Source organism: Dermacentor silvarum, chromosome 4, assembly GCF_013339745.2.
Source record: "Dermacentor silvarum isolate Dsil-2018 chromosome 4, BIME_Dsil_1.4, whole genome shotgun sequence".
In the NCBI taxonomy this organism is placed as follows: Eukaryota; Metazoa; Arthropoda; class Arachnida; order Ixodida; family Ixodidae; genus Dermacentor; species Dermacentor silvarum.
The window spans coordinates 45,534,736-45,554,237 of record NC_051157.2 but is presented as its reverse complement, the minus strand read 5'-3'; the positions used below and the strand labels follow the sequence as shown (position 1 = coordinate 45,554,237).

Genomic DNA, 19,502 nt, shown 5'->3' with positions numbered 1-19,502 from the left:
TAACGCTAAAACCGAAAGAAAACCAAAACCTTTAAGCAGTAATTTACTCGAACCAAAAAAAGATAGGAAATTTCTTTTCACTTTGTGAATGTAAATTCTGCAGTCGCATGAAGTAAGGCAGTAATGGGTAATTTATGCATTCTTATTTTATGTGTATTCTTTTCGTCTATGACGTCGCTAACAACATGGCAGTGGCCGCTCGTTCGTGATGTGTGTTGATAACTGTCTCGCTTAATTTGGTCATGTTCGATCTCTTTGCGTGCTGATGAAGCCAGTGCTGTGACCTGCGGTGACAAGTCGTGAGGAGGAGTGCCGGGGCCTTCGGTTTTGATAACCAATGATGGTGGTGTCCTGAAAAGCGAGTGTCAAATGACCATGGTGACGGATAGGTTAGGCCTTGGGCTGTGCTGAGTGGCCGAAACACCCGTGCTTTAGTCGCCCGAAGTCGGAACTCGCCGTGCATCTTGCCTGAAAGTAATGCTGGCTCCCTTTTCTCGTCGTCCCTTATTGATTGTGTTTCGTGCTGGGATCGTTCGTCTTGTTTCGTCGCGTTTCGAGAGAAATCTGCGCGCACGAGGCATTGTGTTGTCTACAGTAGACGGCTGCTTTTCTCACGCTGTTGGCGAGAGCAGTGTGCAGTGCACGTCCTTCTTTAAAAAAGAACTAGCGGGTAAACCTCGGGTGATGTTTCTTCCTAGCGGTAGCGCAGGACTTGTGCATGGGGTTTGGCGAGGCGTGTATGTCCTCTTTGATCCGTCAGTGTCACTGAGTGACCATTAGGAGCAGGGGGTGCCGCGAGTGCCTACTCCCGAGAATTGTTTATTCAGCACAGTAATATCAACGGCTGCTGACTTGCAACTGCGTGACCTTTTTGCGTGATTTCTTTTTCTTTTTGTGAATTGAACTTGCCAGTATAACGAACAAGTAGGCTGATTGTTCCGACGATGTGAAGCGACAAGCAAGGTGTGGGCACTCATGCGCGTACTGGGCGTGTGTGCATTTGCACTTCGCAAGGCGACCTGCAGTGTGTGGCGCAGCCTACGGCGTCATTTCGACGACTTTCTGCGTCTTCGTTACCCTGTGTGAGAACCACATGCCGTTCGCCGTGTTTTCTTCGAGCACGTGTTCGCCGTGTAGTGCTCGCATGGTTGGGTGTCGGGAGATTCTGGCGCAAGCCAGTGACGAAATGCCTACCGTTAGCACTCGGAAGTGATGGCTTTTGAGCCAGATTCTTCTTTCGTGTTTTTTTTTTTTCGTTCTATCTTTCGTGGGAAGTGTGTATTAGGCCACCAGTAAGCGACGCACTTTGACCTGTGCACATGTGTGGCTACCTTTGCACGACGTATGCACAAGCTCCCTTGGCTTTAAAATGTTATGTAAAAATAACACGGAGTTGCTATTGTACCAAGCATGAAAGTTTCTTTTACGCGTGTCCATGCATAGGCATGTTTCATGGGCACATGTTTGAAAATTGGTTATCCCAGACCATCATTTGCCTATGCAGAGACAACAGTTTTGACGAACTAGCTTTGCAGCTATGCATTTTAATACAAACAGGTCAACGAAAGTAGAGGTCTTATTCTGAAATTATGTTCTGTTCTTGTTCAGTGAAATTCATTGTTATAATTGCAGTGCTAGCTAAACATTTGTCAAGGGAAAAGCACTTGTGCATGATTTTTAAAGCTACAGTTTAGCATAAAACAGGCTTTTTTAGGCGCAACTGTTGTTAAAGCCCTGTGTTAGTGCTTTGCTTTGTTAGACCTGATGTTATAGTTTGAGTAGGCATGAGCAACACGCAGCAGTGTCAGTTCATGATGGAAGTTCATGACTGAGGTCATCAAAAAAAAAGAAAAAAAATGTGCATTTACTATTACTCCTCAATGAATTTTATTTACCAGGTACTTCTAGCTGGCTACCTGAGCTGAAAGCTGGATACACAGCTTGACAGGGAGGCCCAGGTAGTCGCTACAAGGCAGGTAGATCAAAACAAAGTTAATTACAATACAAAGGAACAGCCAGTATTGTCATATGAAAACTTGACAATAACACAAACAGCAACCTGAAAAATCTTAAAACATTTTTGTCATCATCTGCAATGTTGTGGTATTCTTACTGAGCTAAGATAATGCACTTCTCATGTGTTTGTCTTGCAGACTGACTGTTATCAGGCATTGTTTTGGAAACAAAAGCATTTCAGACAGCGCTTAATAAGAGTTGTATGAGAGTGAAGGAGACAGTTAGCCAACAAATGTAATTGTCAGTATGAATTGTTGCCAAATACATACTGCTTTCGTCTTCACCTGGCTGCAAAGGCACCCCGCAAGTCATTTAGCGTGTTGTTCTTAGTTCATGACCAAAGTATGTGAAATCACTGGTACAAGGGGGGTATTAAGAATTAAGCACTTGACCAGATGAGTTCTGCAAAGACCCATGAGATTGAAGTTTAATTCCTTGCGGTCATGGGGGGGGGGGGGGGGGCAATTACTCAGTTCGTGGTCGTTACAGTCAGGAGCCATTTTGCGCATTTAGATGCCATGCAGAAATAGTGCGTAAGTAAACGAAAACTCACGTTAAGTTAATTATTTCAGAAAACTTGCTTATTCCTGTGGCTCTCGACAGTAACCACTGACCACTGTGTGATTTGACCACTGTGTGATAGCACTCGAAGCACTCTCCTAGGTGGAGGCCAGGATTTCCACTGCAGGTGTGCACTCATAGTCCTTGTCTTTTGAAGTGCTTTCATACAAGGACGTTTGGTGACTATCTGATGGCAAAATATATTTATCCGCAGTACCAAAATCTTCTGAATCACTGAACTTGGGTGAATATCGTCCATAAAATGTACGAGTAGAAAACGCAGCCATCCTGTCGGTGCTTCACACCACAGATCGCTCGCAAACACCTTCAAGCATTAAGGAAAAAAAAAAAAAGTGCTGCCCTTGTCTGGAGAAATTGCGAAGTGCACTTATTATTTGAAAAAGTTATTGAAAGCTGGCACCACCAACCTAAATAACCAGCAAACGCAAAGCCCGCGCTAGTTGGGTGCTCCCCGACATCTGACAGGAATGGCACAAGGGCCGTAAAGTGTTAATGAAAGTGAAGTAGCATGAAGGCTCTGGAGGGCATGCACCAAAGGGGCTATCATGTTGCGCTGTTGACGCTGTGGTTGCCGGTTTGATTCTCTTCTGCATTCTGATTGGGGGCAAATGCAATAGCTTGTGTACCTTGCTTTGGATGCATATTAAGACAGTACTGGCAAATCTTTTTGAAGTTGTAGACGACGGTTTGAAAAGTATCATGCTTAGTAAGTATGAAGGTTAGCAAACATTACAATATCTTAATTTGATCTTATGTTTTGTCTCGAAATACTGGACCTAGCGTCACATTTATCAAGATATCATGAAACAAAATCTGATGTCATGTAGGTATGTAGGTAGATAGGCAAGGTATGATGACGTTGCTTATAAAAGGAAACCAGTGAGTTGCACACGTTTCTTCTGACTGCGCTTGCAGGTGGCAGGCGCAGTGATAACAAAAAACGGAATGAGCCGGTGTATCATAATGGATCCATTTCCTGGTTATCACTACCAAAACTGCTTCGCAGAAACCATTATAGTAAATTATTTAGGGCTTACCGGTATTAATTTTCTAGGGTTCAAGGGCTTGGAGCTATATTTAAGACACACACACAAAAAAATCAGAATGTCGCGTCAATATTTCTGTAAAGAAACCCTATCGGTCGAAGCTAGCCTAGAGCCTCCTACCACAGCACCTCTCATACAGTGTCAGTTTTCGCATATTCATTGCCATCAGTCCAACGTTTATACGGCCTCTTCAGAAATAAAGCACTTGAAAATGCTCTGAAGAAAACTTATGCTGGTTTCTCAGAAAAACCTTTTCAGGCTCACTACTCTGCTGAAGTCATAACACGTTGCTCCTGACTCCATTTTGTGGCTTGTTCCTGACAGCCCCATCTTTCTGCATTCTAGATGCTTCTCTGAGACTGCGGACGTGGGCGGGCCCATGTCTGCGGAGGAACGTCAAACCGAGGGGAATGATGCCATGGTGGACATCAACACCTCCTCACTCGACGACCTGGCAAGGGTCGTCGGCCTGGGGAGGACAGCTGCCGAGGCCATTGTGGCAGCTCGAAGGGTCAGTGCTATGTCTGCTTGCAACTTGTGCGCCAAGTGCCATATTTTGTGGTTTTGCACTGTCAAGAAGGAATGCTGTGACGTACATCTTTCGTCTGATGATCCAAGAAACATTGGAGAGTTTGATATATGCGAAATGGGGGGTCTTTACGTACCCAAAGTGCCACGCCCTACTTGCATTCTTTTGTAACCCTTTTGTGTTGATATATTTCTTACATTCTTTTGTAAGGCCGGTGGTTTGAGTCCCCTAACTTTGGATGAGCAATATCTAAAGCTCCCTATTACTTATCTTCCATTTGATGCCGAGTTGTTCCATTTACGGCAATAGCATTTCATGATCAACATAGTATGGCAAATGTTTCGGTGTTTTTTGTCTTTTAAGAGAAAGATTGTGCCATAATTTGTTTGATTGATTACCATCGGAGAAACTTTTCACTGACGTGTAACATAATGTCTGGAGTGAAACCTCACTGGAGCAGTGTGCAATCTATTGGTACATTCAAGAATTTATGACATGAAAACAATGTTGGTGGAAGGTCTACCATTTCTTATGACGCATTTGCCGGGGTGGGACTCATGCGCCAAACTGCTCCAAACACAGAAAATTGACCGATATTGCGCCAGAATGGGTTCGGCATGTGTGCTCTGGCAGTGGCCGCGAACAGCGAGCAGATTGTCTCCGAAAAAGAATGCGGCCGATCACATTCCTCAGTCCACGTGACGGCGCTTCTACTATGCGCTTTGTGTTGGTTTATTCTCTGTTTCATTGTGGTTTCACGAAGTGCGCTGCCATGTTTCATTATACCACCAAAATTCGGATTGGCCTGCTCCAAAATGAAATTTACTCTGCTCCAAGCTGCTCCAAAATGAAATATTGTCTTTGCCAAACTGCTCCAAAACACAATTTTACTTGCTCCGAAAATTGCTCCAAAATGACTTTGGTCAATCCCACCCCTGCCTTTGCTTCCACTAAGTTAACCCCTCAATGCACTACAAAAGGGATAACTTTGAAAGCGACTTACTGAGAAAATGGACCCAGTACTGAGTGAGTTGAGTGAACTGGTGCCTATATCGGCTCGAAAAGCCTGCTTCTGGCTGCTCTCAGATTGTAACATGATTTCTCCAGGCAGGTCACAGTGTTCTGAGAATAAGTAATTGACTTTACAAGCACAGTAGAACCTCACTGATACATGTATTGACACTGTTCTGCGGTAGTTTTGGGGCTTGTCACAGCCTTGATGCTTGCTTGATAGCATGTTATCATACAATATAATGTGTCCATAACTGCAGTTTCAGCCATGTAGCCTTAAATTTATGCTTAACAGGACTTTGAAGACATTCTGAAAGAAGTAAACATACTAAGTTTGTTGGCCCATGTGTTCATGCACATCTGTTCAAATATTACCTCTCTATACAGCTAGGAGAACATACAACCTTGCTGGTAAAGTTTGCTGGTAATGGCAATGAGAATGCTTAGCTCTTGTCATCCCCACTCTATAAAAATGAAACACTGACAAAAGTTTATCCACAAAACACCTGCAAAGATGTCGGCCAAAGCACACTTGTCAGTAAAACAGTCGATCACCAAATCAAGGGGTTAACGAATTACCAAGCAGTCGGAGTTCATCTGGAGTCCTCTGCCATGGCATGTATGAACCTCTTATTCAATTGTTGTATGTTCACAGCTGCAGGGAGGTTTCAACCGATTGGACGACTTGTTGGCAGTGCCTGGAGTGGATGCGGCATTGCTGCAGGAGCTCCAGCTCAGCCTGACATGCACTCCGAAGGAGAATCTGCCCGAGGACACTCGGGGAACCAGGTCAGTTGGCAGGCTTCTATCTTGCATGTCATTCACCATTCTTGCTTGCTTGGCTTTAGAAGTGTAAAATATATTAGTCACTTTAATATGAGCTCTGTTGAGCATAATTTCCTAATAAACTGAACAGTTTCTGCACCCTTTTAGTTTTTCACAGATGCAGTGCATTTTAAGATTAATTTCCAATAATACAAGCCTATTCCTACTGTCTCTTCAAGTTCACCTTGACCTTGCACTAAGGATTTGATTCATTTTGTCCTCCCTTTGGTCTTTAAAACTTGAATAACATGAGCATTTTTTCGGTCCGCTCTCATTGAAATGATGCTACCACGGCCTGGAATCAAGTGTGATGCTCACGCAATGCTGATGTTCCAATGCTCAACAGTGGAATGTAATAGCTGCCGGGACAAGTCACGAAACCCTCTAAATTATGAAATCCCACTCATGTACAGTCTCCCGCATTTTTAACTACAGCGTGAGCCTCCATCATGCATCATTTTAGCGTCTTTAAGCGGCTATAATCAGAGACCGGCCGAAGTACTCTCAGGCGCACTAAGCAATCTCCTGTGCAAGAGTCGTCTAATGCGATGTTCCCTTCAGGAGGACACACGACCATATTATAGTGTTCTCACTCGATATAGTTAAAAATGCGGGATGCTGTACATTGTCAAACAGTTAATACATTCTTTTTCTTGCTGTTGTGCATGCATCATAGTTTTTATTGAACGGTGGCACTTTCGGATTTGGCTGGCCCACTGAGAGTGGCATGTGACAGGCTTGACCTTGTGTTCAGGTGGGGCAGCGGGAGCAGCAGCAGCTGTGGCAGCAGAGAGGAGCTGGCGGCTCCTTCAGAGGCCGAGGCAACATCTTTGGCAACTTCGGTGAACAGATTACTCCATTCAGAGGGGCTTCCCACAAGTGATGATGACGAAGGTAGCTGCTCCTCCACTGAAGGCATGGCTGAAGGCGAGGATGAGCAGGCAGCAACTGCTACAGCAGGCGTGAGTAGCATCTTGCCTATCCCCTTCAGTCACAAAACATGATGGGCTGAAAATAAATGTGTCAAAGTTACATAATTTTATTTCAAGGCGCTGCAGGCTCCATTGAAGGACAGTCAAGGTGGTAGTATATCCTTTGAAGAAGTTGGGGTCATTTACCAAGCCAAGGGGGAAAAAACAGACATTTTGGGGTGCCGGTACAGGTTCCCTGGTCACAGTGACCAAGGGGTATATGGGTTCCAAAAATGTGCGTGTTTTTTTTTTTTGGCTTGACTGGGTCACTGACCGCAACTTCTTTATCGTTATGTTAGCTGATGAAATTTTTGTTGAAACCTTGACTACAGAATATCCTTTGTGTACTTCCTAGTGAGTCATCATCGTTACAGAGTAAATCTCAATTTAGTGTACAGATCGCCATTGGTCTTTCTTGAAAAGATTTCAATCACCTGGCTCACACGTAAGTTAATTATTGGCTTCAGGCATTACAATGAAGGAAAAAGCTGTTGCTTCACCTTTGGTGACTAAATATGCACAACTACGTCCCATCAAACATAGTTGTGCATATTTAGTAAAGCTGTCATGTGTAGTAATAACCTATAGGTTGAAGTGAAATGGGAGCCACATGGATAAGCAGAGGGTTCTGTTGACCTGCAACTCCAATGTCCGTGGTTTCTTCTGTGCTGCTACTGGACAGAACTGACAAAAAATTCCATACACACATAGGCACATTGAGACTAAAAGAGATATGTTGCAGATTGTACACTGTCCTTCATGGTAAACAGAATCTGTAGGCTAGCAGCAACTCTATCATTTGCTGTACAGTAGATAAGTTCAACAATTCAAATGGTGCAGCACTGCAAAATTGTAGTTACAAGTATGACCTCTCTTATCAGTTTATCTTGTACCATAATACGCTGTGTTGCATTTACTTAGCACCTGGAATCAAGTATGTGATGCTGATTCAGTGCTACTGTTGCAATGCTCAGCAGTGGAATGTCATAGTCTCTGAGTTGCCTTGACTACTTTCTCCGCAGAAACATTACTACAAAATGACATGCACATCTCAAATTGTCTTGGCATTACAATCGAGAGTGCATTAGAATTGTGTAACTACAGTATACTAGTACAGTACACTTGCGTTAATTCAACTCCAGTTAATTTAATCCTGACCGAAGGTCTCTGCTGGCGCCCATGCATTTATATGGGCCCAAACGTTTGTTATTTCTATCCTAAAATTTGCATTCAGCGGATAGCTTGAACTTGATCAGTCATCACACGCATCCCTGACCCCTATGGTGATCCCAATAACAACTCCATTAGTGGCAGTGTCCGTCTCAGGGACAGAGCTTTGAACACATGTCATCTCCTGTCAAAAACGCCTATTTTTGGCCCACGCTAGGAAGAATTTCAAGCATTAATGGTACCTCAGAATGTCTGATTATGGTATTTATCCAATTCTAATGCATTCCTCTAGTTTTCCAATGAAATTGGGCAAAAATTTGCCTGCACAGTGCACTCAGATACGAAACCAAAACTGCCTTCACATCGTTTGCACGCTTTACCGCATAACACACTGTATTGCGGCAAAGCTGACTTTAAGAACCGAGCGGCGAAGCTGAGTTTAGAAAACTGGGTACTATTCTAAAAAACCTGAGTGAACGTTATATTTCTACTTTGTTTAGGAGATTTAATGTAATTTCTATGTTGGTTTTGTACCTTGGATACATCAAAAGCGGGCGCACATTTGATTCGGGGGCATGTTAGATTCGGGCAAATACTGCCAGATGAATCAGCGGTGTGTTTCGACATTGTTTCTACATCTTGTTTAATTCGATCAATTTCTTTGGTCCCATCGGGGTCAAATTAATGGAAGTCAACTGTATACCGCTCCTGCACCACCTCTTTCTGCATTCATGCCTTGGCATTTATATATTGCTTGTAATGAGTCATTGCTGTTAAATTAACTATTGTCATTTTTACTTTTTAACACTATGGGAACGGATTGCATGTGTATGTGTAGAAAGAGCTAGGTTTCCATCGCCTTGTCTGGCTGAGCCAGTAGAAGCTGTATATTACATCTATTATTTACGACATGTCTAGCAACTAGCTTAAAGTGAGATTAATTTTACTGGGAAAATAAAACTGAAAATTAAAAAGAGAAAATGTATACTGGGAGAAGCAACCTTTCACCTTCAGGTTGAAATCCAGCCTTCAGCCCAGGCACAGAACGTGCTGGCACATCTATTCTTACTCATCGGCGCCACACTTCTCATGTATCAATCTTTTTACACTGTATTTACCTGTCATTCTGGCCGTGCACGTCTTGAGAGAAATATGAATCCTTTCTTTGATAGAGCAATGACTTGGAATAGAAGTATCAAATATCACTGCTCTTGGTTAGGCATGCTGAAGTGAATGGGGGTTTTGGTTCTTCCATCAGAAGCTGCTTCATTGAATGCTTTCTTTTTTTTTTTTTTTCTGTCAGCATGAAAATGGCAGAACTTGAAGCATGTGTCAAATTAACAGTTATCTGTCCAGTTCTTGTAAATAGCGCTGCTTTTCTGATCTTCCACATATATTGAAAGTGATATTCTGCTCTAGCTACAATGTTGAAAAGGCAGGGGAAGGTGAACATCATAAAGTTGTTAGTGCATTGTGTCGAAAGCATATTGCAAATGTGTTGTGCAGGGTCAGCTGAAGCGCAAGCGAGAGGAAGTGAAACGGCCAGGAGGCAAGAAGCCATGCGGGTGGGAGACAAGCTACACGACTGCAAGTGAGGGACCTGCTGCTGCCAGCACTGCTACTTCTGCTGTGACACCAGCAGAAAACCGAGACATTGTGCCCACGCCGGCTCGGCGCACAAGACACCCATCTACGCTAGTTCAACCACCAAAGCTTGATGCCTGGCTCAACACTTTCCAGGTGAGGTTTGGAAAGTCAAATGCCACTGTCGTGACAGTAATATGGCCATTCCTTCAGGTCAAGCCATTTGATCTGTTGAAAAGTTCTGGTGCCAAGTGGTTTTTTTTTTTTTGGTTCCTGCATGCACTTCGTGTAGCTCAATTGTTACTGCATCGCATGCATCAAGCAAAAGTTGTGGATTTGGCTTCCAGCAACAGCCAGTTCTCCTTTATTCTGCAGTCATTTCCCTTTATCTTATCACTTCTGCATTTCAACTAGAAAGTACACATAATTTTCCCTATGCTTTCCTTAGCTTCATTGTCTGTTGACTATATGTTTGTTGCTGGCAAAAATTGAGCCCCTCAATTTTTTTAATTCTTCTCACTTGTTCTTGGAGTAGTAACTCATTGGTATTTTCTTACCCTCATCCTCAAACTAATGCATTTGGTCAGTCCTTCATTTTGTTTAGTAGTTGTAACACTTTGCTTGGTAATGATTGACATTAAAGGGAGATGCGGATCGAAAAACCACAATTTTTTCCTAAAGAAATCTATATTGTGTTTTGTTGTTTTGTATTCTTCCAAGCCTTCTCTTTTACGTATTAAAAATCAAAGATGAGAATCAATTAGAAGTTAGCAAAAAATGCAAGAAGCACTCGCCGTGGCTCGTGAAAGTGTGAATTTACCCGAATTTCGCACACACGGCATTTCGCTCTGTGGCGTTGCTTGCTCTTGAATTTTCGTGGTGATGTAGGCCTAACCCTCTTCTCCCACAGCCCACATCGGCAGAGCCGCATTCTTGCTGAAAATACTGAAAAGAAAATTGTTTCCCCACCGAAGTCTAGTGTTGCGACTTGTTTAATCTTCCGAATGTGTTTTCCCAGTTCTTCATTTTGTAGCATTTTTAAAGTTTGTGCACTAAAATTTGTGTACTTTATGTAGTCTGATCATAAGGAAATTTGGCATGCTTCTGCTTTAACATGTCCTGAATTCAAAGAAACAACTTTCAGAGCCTTCTACAAACATATTCAGTAAGATAATTTTAAAGATTCTTTGTTGAGAATGGTAAAACTGAAACTCGGCGTTGGAATTTTTTTCTTGACTATAACAAAAATATTGCACTACATTTTTTTGCTTTATTGAAATCTACTATTTATAGGCAGAAATATGAGCTATTTTTTAGTGTTTTCTTGTGCTCACTGTTATCGCCTAAGATTGCACAAAAATGCACTGTATTTACAAATGCATGGTGTGCAAAACATTAACCAAATGAGCTATCAAAAAACTAAAGGCAGATTTGAAAAGAGGAGCGCGAACTCTGTAAATGGCTCAAGTTTAATTGAGCTGTCGCAAATATTAAAAAAAAAAGCTTTTTCCAAGTAGCATCTCCCATAAATGTGAGAGATTCAACACCTCTGAAGATGATACTGCTAATTTCTACAGCTTAATAAATTCCCGCCAGTTTCGCCCAGAGAACTAGGAACTGAACTGCCAAATAGCGCAACTGTCACATCCTTAACGGATGCCCATAAGTGACATGTCTCTCTATGCTTCATTGTCCGTTTTTCTGGGTGAAACTGCCCGGGATTCATTAGGCTGTAGAAATTAGCAGCATAAGCTTTTTGCATGTCAGGAAACAGTTATGAAGTCCTCAGATGGTGGGCTTCAAATTTTACTTCAGAATCAGTAGTTTGGCTCTTTAGGTTAAGCAGGTAGCCTAATTATTCCTTGACTAGCCAGAGTAATTTTTAAATGTATGCCTCTGTGCTAAAAGCAATCCCAAGAAAAACGTCTAATATTGCATCCTTTTTATTTTTAGGGAATTTCGAACGCATTTTCTGAAACCCGCTGTAGAAGGGTCTTGTCACACTTGCTGTGTTGCAAGAGTCCTGCGTGCATGTGGCTTAAAATGGGGGGGGGCAAGAAAGTCTCAGTTTCACCCGAAAGACGGAACATCGATTGCGATAGCAAATTAGTAGACAGCTATACGAAGTAAGGATATTAGTTTTATCGGCGGCATAAAGTTGTAAACTTTCGCTTACTAACTAAATTAACAAGCACGGTGTCATGTGCGCACAGCTAAACATGAACACATGTTACTCAATGACCGCAGAAACTTGCTCTAAAAATGCTGGAGTGAGCAAGCGTGGCGACAGCAGCAAGCGAATTGGCCTTCGTGCTGTCTCTCGCTTCAGCATGAAGTAAACGTCGAAAGCACAGCACATATGAAGCTGCCGGCACTGGCCGAACATTGTCGACATCACAGATCGCTTTGAAGATAAGGCCCGCGCGGGTGTGAGCTTTGTCCACAGCACAGATCGCTTTCAAAATACAGTGCCCACGTGGGCACCGTAAGCAGCAGTCGCTGGAGCAGAAACGCACCCCTCGTGCCTCGTGCGAGTAAGAAGCTGCCCTGCCTTCCTCGATTGAGGAAGTTGGGGTTGAGTCGCGATCGTCGGCTGTCCCTCACAAGCTTTCACTCACACATACAGCGTATGGCACGTGGGAACGATGTTATCCTGTTTGGACTTCATACGAAGCTTCACAGCGACAGCAGAAATGCACTTGGTTTTTCACGGGACTGTATAAAAAAATGTAAGAACCGAGAAACAGGAAAAATTGAGAAATGAGAGTAGTGTTAAACTGCACACAATTTTATTTTAATTCTTACGTGTTAAAAAAAAGTCGTAACTTCGCCCGAAAGCCGAAGTATCGATTGTGATTAGCAAATTAGTAGACAGCTATACAAAGTAACGATAGTAGTTCTATCGTCCGTGTAAACTTGTAAACATTCGCTTATTAACTATATTAACAAGCATGGTGTCAGCGCGCACAGGCAAACATGAACACATCACACTCCATAAGTGCAGACACGCGCTGTCAAATGCTGGCGTGAGGAGCGCCGCTGCTGCAGCGAGCGAAGTGACCTTTGTGCTGTTGTCTATCGCTTCAACGCAAACTGAGTGCCGAGAACACACAGCACGCACAAAGCTACGAGCCGCGACGCACCTACTACCTAGACGTTGCCTGCGCGCCGCCGCGCAGTACACAGTTGATACTAGAGTACAATGCCGTTCACTATCCCTCCCTCCTCGCTCCCTCGCCAGTGCCTCGAGCGCAACGGAAGAAGGCGCGCTGCCTTCCTGCTTTTCTTTCTTGCACGCGCGAGATTCGTCGGCTCCCCTCGCACGCTTTCACTTGCACATACAGCATACGGCGCGCGGCGACGGCGTTATCGCCCTTTGATTTTATACGGAACATCTGTGCGCCATAACTAATTTTAGGGCCACAACGTGTCATAGACACCATCTTTAGATAGCAAATACGGATCTCAAAGGCCATACTTTTCCTGGCAGAAACCGAAAATACACGTCATAGGCGACCCCGGCACTTTGGGTGGCCAATGCCATCGTCAAGCCACCAAGCCAAGCGACATGAAAGTCAAAATGGCCACTCGGGCCTGGCGCGGGGTGGCAGTTCGCAACGTATGATGCTGGCAACGGTCCCCCCAGTTACGACCACCGTGGTTGTGACGCAACAGCGGGGTTACCAATGCATTGGGTTCTATGGGAACTGTGCCGGGACCCGCCGAAAACAACGTAACAGCCGGGAAAACGCAGCATTGGGGAACGTAACAGCGGGGTTCTACTGTAGTTGCTATCACAATAAAATATGACTGTGTTCCCACGGTTCATTCTAAGAAGTGTGAATAATGAACAGTACGCGAATGCTTTGGTTCGGTTGGGTGCTAGTGTAGTTTATGCCTTCTCCATTTTTCATTACTTTTGCAGGGCAACCCTCACTCCTGAGCTTGTTGCTTGACAAATACGCTGAATGGCAATTGGTGCGGAGCCAAATGTCCCTGAGTTAATGAGAATTTCATGCTGTATTATAAACAGATTGGTGAGATCTAACTGCCGTTTGAATTACTCAATTTTCCGAATTACCGAACGTCAAATAAACAAGCTTTTACTGTAACAGCTTGATAGTCTATTTTTTACTGTTGGCAACATAATTTCAATGCTCCTTCATGTTAAAGAAACTTGCTATAAATACATCTGCATATTATTTGATACTCGGCATTTAGTATTCGTATTCGATTCATGTTTGAAAATTGATACTTGCACACCCTCTTTGGCCACACAATAAATGGTCGAAGATGCTCTTACTGGATGGAACACTGCTTTGTTCTGTTTGCAGTCATGGAGTCATTCCGAGCGGCTTGTAGCGCTCGACCAACTGATTGAAGGTTGCGAACCAGGCCAAGTGCGTCACATGATGAACGTCATCGAGCCGCAATTCCAAAGGGATTTTATCTCCCTTCTGCCCAAAGAGGTACGTGAAGCTCATTTACTTCAATTCAGAACCTGCAGATGTGTGAGAAATATACTCGTATGAGGCATTGTGCAGTGTACAGCCTCACGTTTCTGTGCTGACATGCCGTTTTCTTGGCTTTATGTTCTGAGTACATGGTCACGGTGTTCCTTGTCAAAGCACAGCTACTGACAGAATTTATTAGAGCTATGTTCAATGTCCTTCAGCTTTCATACCTTATTTGTACATTGACTGACTGCATGGGTGTGGGGGAAAATTGCGTGGCTTGTGATTAGTGCAATGTACGTGGGCTGCAAGCCAACCATAGTGGGCCGTGTGCTTGAAGATATGTTATGGATATTAGAACATAAGATAAAATATGATATAAAAATGGTATATTATGGTGCATAATGCAAAAGAACACAACATGCATTTGTTGTAATGTGCATGTTTGCACGTACAGTCGCTGATCCATTTTTCGGATGCTTGAATTTGATGACTGCCACCAGCTCCGTAGAACCAATGTAAAGCGGTAGCTGAATTTTTGGACGCTGCATGGTGTGCCGCCCAATTTTTCCAATTGATCTGCATGTACGGTGTGACAAACATGCGGTCATGAACAAAGTTGCCGTCAGTCAAGCTGCAACCCGTTCCTGCGTTTTCGTTATTGAATCAATTTTTTGGGTTGCCATGTGGTGAACAGCTCTTGTGATGAGTGCTTCGTTGACTCAACACCATACCACAACCTTGGTTGCCGAGTCCTTATGAAGAGATGCTGGTTAAACCAAGCTGGCGAAGCAAGCTCGCTCTTGGTATGCTAGTATCTGCAGACATTTAATGTCGGGTCTGAGATCATGTTCACGAGCTGTGCTGACGGCTGCACACATGAAGTGGACTTAAGGTTTGTGGGTGATTAGCCGGCAACTAACGCAAACATCTACCAAGTTAGTATGTGTGCTTACTGGGCAGAACAGTGCAAGTTCCGAGTTCGTGTAGTGTATTGCAAAGGAAATTTGTGTAACACAGCCTAAACTGATAAGGATTCTCGCTTCATGCTAAACGGTGGCAGTGTTGAAAGAACAGAAAAATGAAAAAATAGCAACAGCTGAGTTCCAAACTCAGCTGTTTGTGTGGAACTGTCAGCCGTGCTACACAGGAGATTCTTGCGACAATGTTTACAGCTTATTAAGGGAGTCCCACTTATGTGTAGCGACGTGGACCGAAGTTGGATGCTGATCGAACTGATAGTGTTCGGAGTCACAGTCGCATGTGCGATATCTGCACTTTGTGACAGTGGGTGAACGCAAACACACACGGGGCATCGGCCATCATGAAATTTCAAGTAGATATTGTTTCAGTGACGTACAGCATAAAGCAAGAGTACAAACTGGTTTTCCGTTGAGCTGGCATTATAAAAAACTAAGAAATTGATTTTCCGGTTTACATTAGTCATCTTCTGACTGCCTGATTATTTCGGCATTCTGGCAGGCTTGCATTGGTGCCTGAAAAATTGGTTGGTGGCTGTATTTGTACCCTTGTTGGGGCAACAGGAAATGGGTGTAGATTGAGTCTTCTTGCCCTTGGTTCACAGTTGGCACTGTATGTGCTGTCATTCCTGGAGCCTCGAGACCTGCTGCGCGCTGCACAGACATGCCACTATTGGCGCATCCTGGCAGAAGACAACCTGCTGTGGCGTGAGAAGTGCCGTGAGGCTGGGCTTGAGGATGTGCAGGAGGTGCTCGGCCGGCGACTGTCATCCTGTGCTTCGTCTCCACCCTCTCCCAACTCTGCGGCTCCTATACCGTGGAAGCTGGCATTCATGCGGCACCACTACGTTGAGATGAACTGGCGCTGCAAACCTATACGAGAGCCCAAGGTAGGCCTGCCACTCTGGAACATGCGTATTCAAGAGGGTTAGCCGCTGGGCTAGTTGGTTTGTGGTATTTAGAATGAAAAAAATTTAAACTAATGGGGTAAAGAAGAAGGCAGACAACTTTGCAATGTTTTGATTCTAAATACTGGGGTTGTCATTCTACTCAACCTCAAGGGAAAGCTCATCACTGTCATCAGTCTTCAGATGATGCTGCGCATGTGATTCATCAATGTGTGCACAGGTACTCGATGTTTGCACACTGCCATTGCAGCATGCCGCATTTTACGCGAGCATAATCAAGTGATGGGTGGGATGTCAAGAGAGCTAGACTTGTGGGGGTGAAAGTACGGCTGCCCAGCGAGAAAAAGGAGCCACGGGAGGCTGGTAGCCATGAAGCGGCCTCCCCTATAATTGCAGCTAGTCCTACCTTTTGTAACACTGGCAAACTAGTCAGGCACCCACAGCTGTTGCTCGGTGGCTATGACTTCGTGCTGTTGAGTACGAGGTTACGAGTTTAATTCCTGGCCGGCACAGCCTGGTGGGGGTGGAATGTAAAATGCTCAGTACTATGCTTTGGTTAACTCTGTTAAGGGGGGAGGCTACCCTTGAGACCCAACTTTTTTAACAGCAGAGAGAGAGAAAGAAAGAAAGACAAGGAGGTTAGCCAGTGTAAATACTGGCTTGCTACCCTGTACTGGGGAAAGGGGTAAAGGGAATAAAAGGTGATAGAAGCTGTTCTTAAAGAGCATGCACCAGCGATGACGGCTGCCGTGACGCAGGAGCAGAGCCATAGAGGTCACGTGGCCCGCTTGCTGGGAAGAGAGGAGCCAACCAATCGGAGCGCGCGCCAGGGAGGAGGAGGAGAGGCGCTGGGGTATAAAAGCTGGCGTTCGTGGGTGTTGGTGTTCCTAGCGCGTTCCTCACGACGTGAGCAAGCTCTTGCTGGCGCTCACGTCGGGCGGCTTCTTCCTTGAGACTATAAGCAGTATAAGGTGTTTGCACCGCACGCTTTTCGTACGATGGAGCCAAGCAGCCGCGGATGCACAGCTTCGCTGTTCGACCATCTTCATGGAGTGGAAGGGGCGGTAATTTTTTAAAGATGTGGATGAAGCTTCCAGGGTATGTTCACACCACTAAAATTAGAGGAACTGCTAAGTTTCATAGAGCTATGTTTTTTAGTTGCAGAGTTAGAGGGGTCTAACGAGGTAAGTTAAATGCATTCCTGAGGAAAAATCTAGAGAAATCCCAGGACGCAGTAGGAAGCTGAAATTCTTTGTGATGGTTCCTTGATAAATATCCCAGGACTTAACAAAGCCCTTTTTTTTTATTTCCCCTTCAAAAAATTTTAACACAATTTTGAATTTCATGTTGCCTTCAACGACCACGGTTATTATTAATTCACAACACTGTATTTGAAAAGAAAGAAGATTGTCACACCCTGGCAAATTCATTCAGGAACAGAATAAAGTAAACAGCATGCAAATTTAACAAGCGGTTCCTGAGATAGTTTTCCTCAGCACCACTACCAGCAAAAAAAAATCCATTCTGAGAAAACGGGCTTTGAAAGTTCGACACCGCGGGTCAGGAAATGCGTCCGCAAATGGATGGTGGATGATCCGTTCAGGCTTGATTGGTGCCAGTTCAAAACAGGTGCTGGGTCCGGTGATCTCGGAAACACTTAAAGCAGTTGATATGCTTGAGACTCCAGACACACTCAGTGCGATGGATTCTCCACAGGCGACAGCTGACGGCACAGTCCCGTCACTGCAAGCGTCGACGCAGTCAGCACTCACAGCAGCTTTGAATCTCTCTGCTCGGAGTGCACTTCCGTGCACCAAACTTCTTCACTGTCTCGGGATTCGTTGCCAGCATCGCGTGTGACCAAGAAGCTGAAGGCCACGAAAGTAATCAAAGAAAGATGAAAAAATAATCTTAAAGATAGTGCAAGCGAAGAACAGCTCACCAGCAAACGTCTGCCGAAGCAGATGGAGCGCGGAGCAGTAAGGAGAGCAGACCTGGCCGTCCACTCAGCGGCCAATGGCAACCTCACCACGGCCAATGGCAGCCGTGCTCTAGTGCGCGGGATTTGAATACGCTGCTCTGGCCAATCAACGTTTCGCATCTTACCGCAGGAAAACGCCGATGGATCCCATGGATTTTTCTTATGTGGAAGGGGCTGCAAAATTTTACGAATAATCGACAAATCAGAAAAAGCAAATTTGATTCATAAAAAAAAAATTATTTTGTTGAATTTGAGAGTCAGCGATGAAAGATACAGTTTCATGCCGTGTCGACGATATATTCACATCGGCGGTATGAAGCGAAGCCAGCCACGCTTTCGCATTCACATTACTACAGGCGCTCATAGTGCCGCCTGTAGTAAGACGATGCTGTCATGAAAAGCGCTGGCAGCGGGGAGCGTGTTCTTCGTATGCCTCTCGCTTCAACGCATCTAGATTTCTAGATTCTTCAACGCATCTAGATTTCTAGATTCTTCAACGCATCTAGATTTCTAGATTCTTCAACGCATCCAAGTTGCTAGATTATGCAACCGCCAGCAATAAACATGTGGGAAGACAGCGCACGATACCACACTATCTCGGTTCACCCAGTCTGCACATGCAGCAGATTACCTCTAAAACAGGATGCACGAGCTGCATATGCACTCAGTCATGCTGACAGCCATGGGCAGCCACAGCAGTGCTGGGAAAGGAGACGCGTGCCAACAGGCCGACCACTCTAGCTCTTGCCCTCGCGTGCGTTTGATCGCATTACCGCAAGCTCGCCACCATCCTTCTCGGCTCATCCTCGCACGCTTTCACTTGCACATAAGGCGTACAGCACTTGGGGCGTGATAAGATATTGTTGCATTTGGACTTTATACGAAACATGACAATGCTCTGCTATGGCGGTCACTCTTGGTTGCTCAGCGCATGATTTGAGAGGTGCGTTCGCAAGCAGCCCATGTATTTCAACCATTTGACCAACGCAAAATGTGAAATTTCTGTTGGAAAATTTCCATTTATTGTCTCGCTATTCCTTCGCGGCGGCAGTGATATTTTGTTGTAGTGAAATCTATAAACACACTTTGCTATACAGTAAAAGCTAATTAATTCGAATTCTGTGGGGATGCTACGAAAATTCGAATTATACAAAGTGCGAACTAATGAAAGTCAGAGAAAATTGCGCATGTACATTCCGATGTACGTAGCGTGAGCACGCACGCCCACACGCTACGTTACATTGGCTGGAGCGACGTCTACAGCTCGACGCACTGGCGTAGCCAACGTGCCCGACATCGAGATGTCTCTTGCTCCATCCGCGCATTCTTCGCGCCGACTGCTCCGACCCACAATGCATTGCGCAAAAAAGAAAGGGTGCCCATGCCGCTTCGCCGACGGCGCTCGTATCAAAGCATAGAGAGGATGGCATTTCAGCTGACGCGGC

The 19,502-nt window shown here is 44.6% G+C and overlaps 1 protein-coding gene across 2 annotated transcripts in view; it reads left to right on the top strand.

Moving 5' to 3' along the window:
* The first annotated feature begins 173 nt into the window (after positions 1-173).
* The window catches only part of LOC119449942 (F-box/WD repeat-containing protein 7), a 30,959-nt gene continuing 11,630 nt past the window's right edge, over positions 174-19,502 (top strand). The window contains exons 1-7 of one of the 2 annotated variants that reach the window (XM_037713244.2): positions 174-474; positions 3,990-4,155; positions 5,840-5,973; positions 6,764-6,971; positions 9,657-9,890; positions 14,069-14,203; positions 15,774-16,058. In XM_037713244.2, the coding sequence (XP_037569172.1) occupies positions 4,024-4,155; positions 5,840-5,973; positions 6,764-6,971; positions 9,657-9,890; positions 14,069-14,203; positions 15,774-16,058 (1,128 nt within the window). In that variant the 5' untranslated portion in view covers positions 174-474; positions 3,990-4,023. Of the gene's footprint in view, positions 475-573; positions 1,083-3,989; positions 4,156-5,839; positions 5,974-6,763; positions 6,972-9,656; positions 9,891-14,068; positions 14,204-15,773; positions 16,059-19,502 lie in introns of those variants that run through there. The other variant, XM_049665536.1, reaches the window with a different exon arrangement.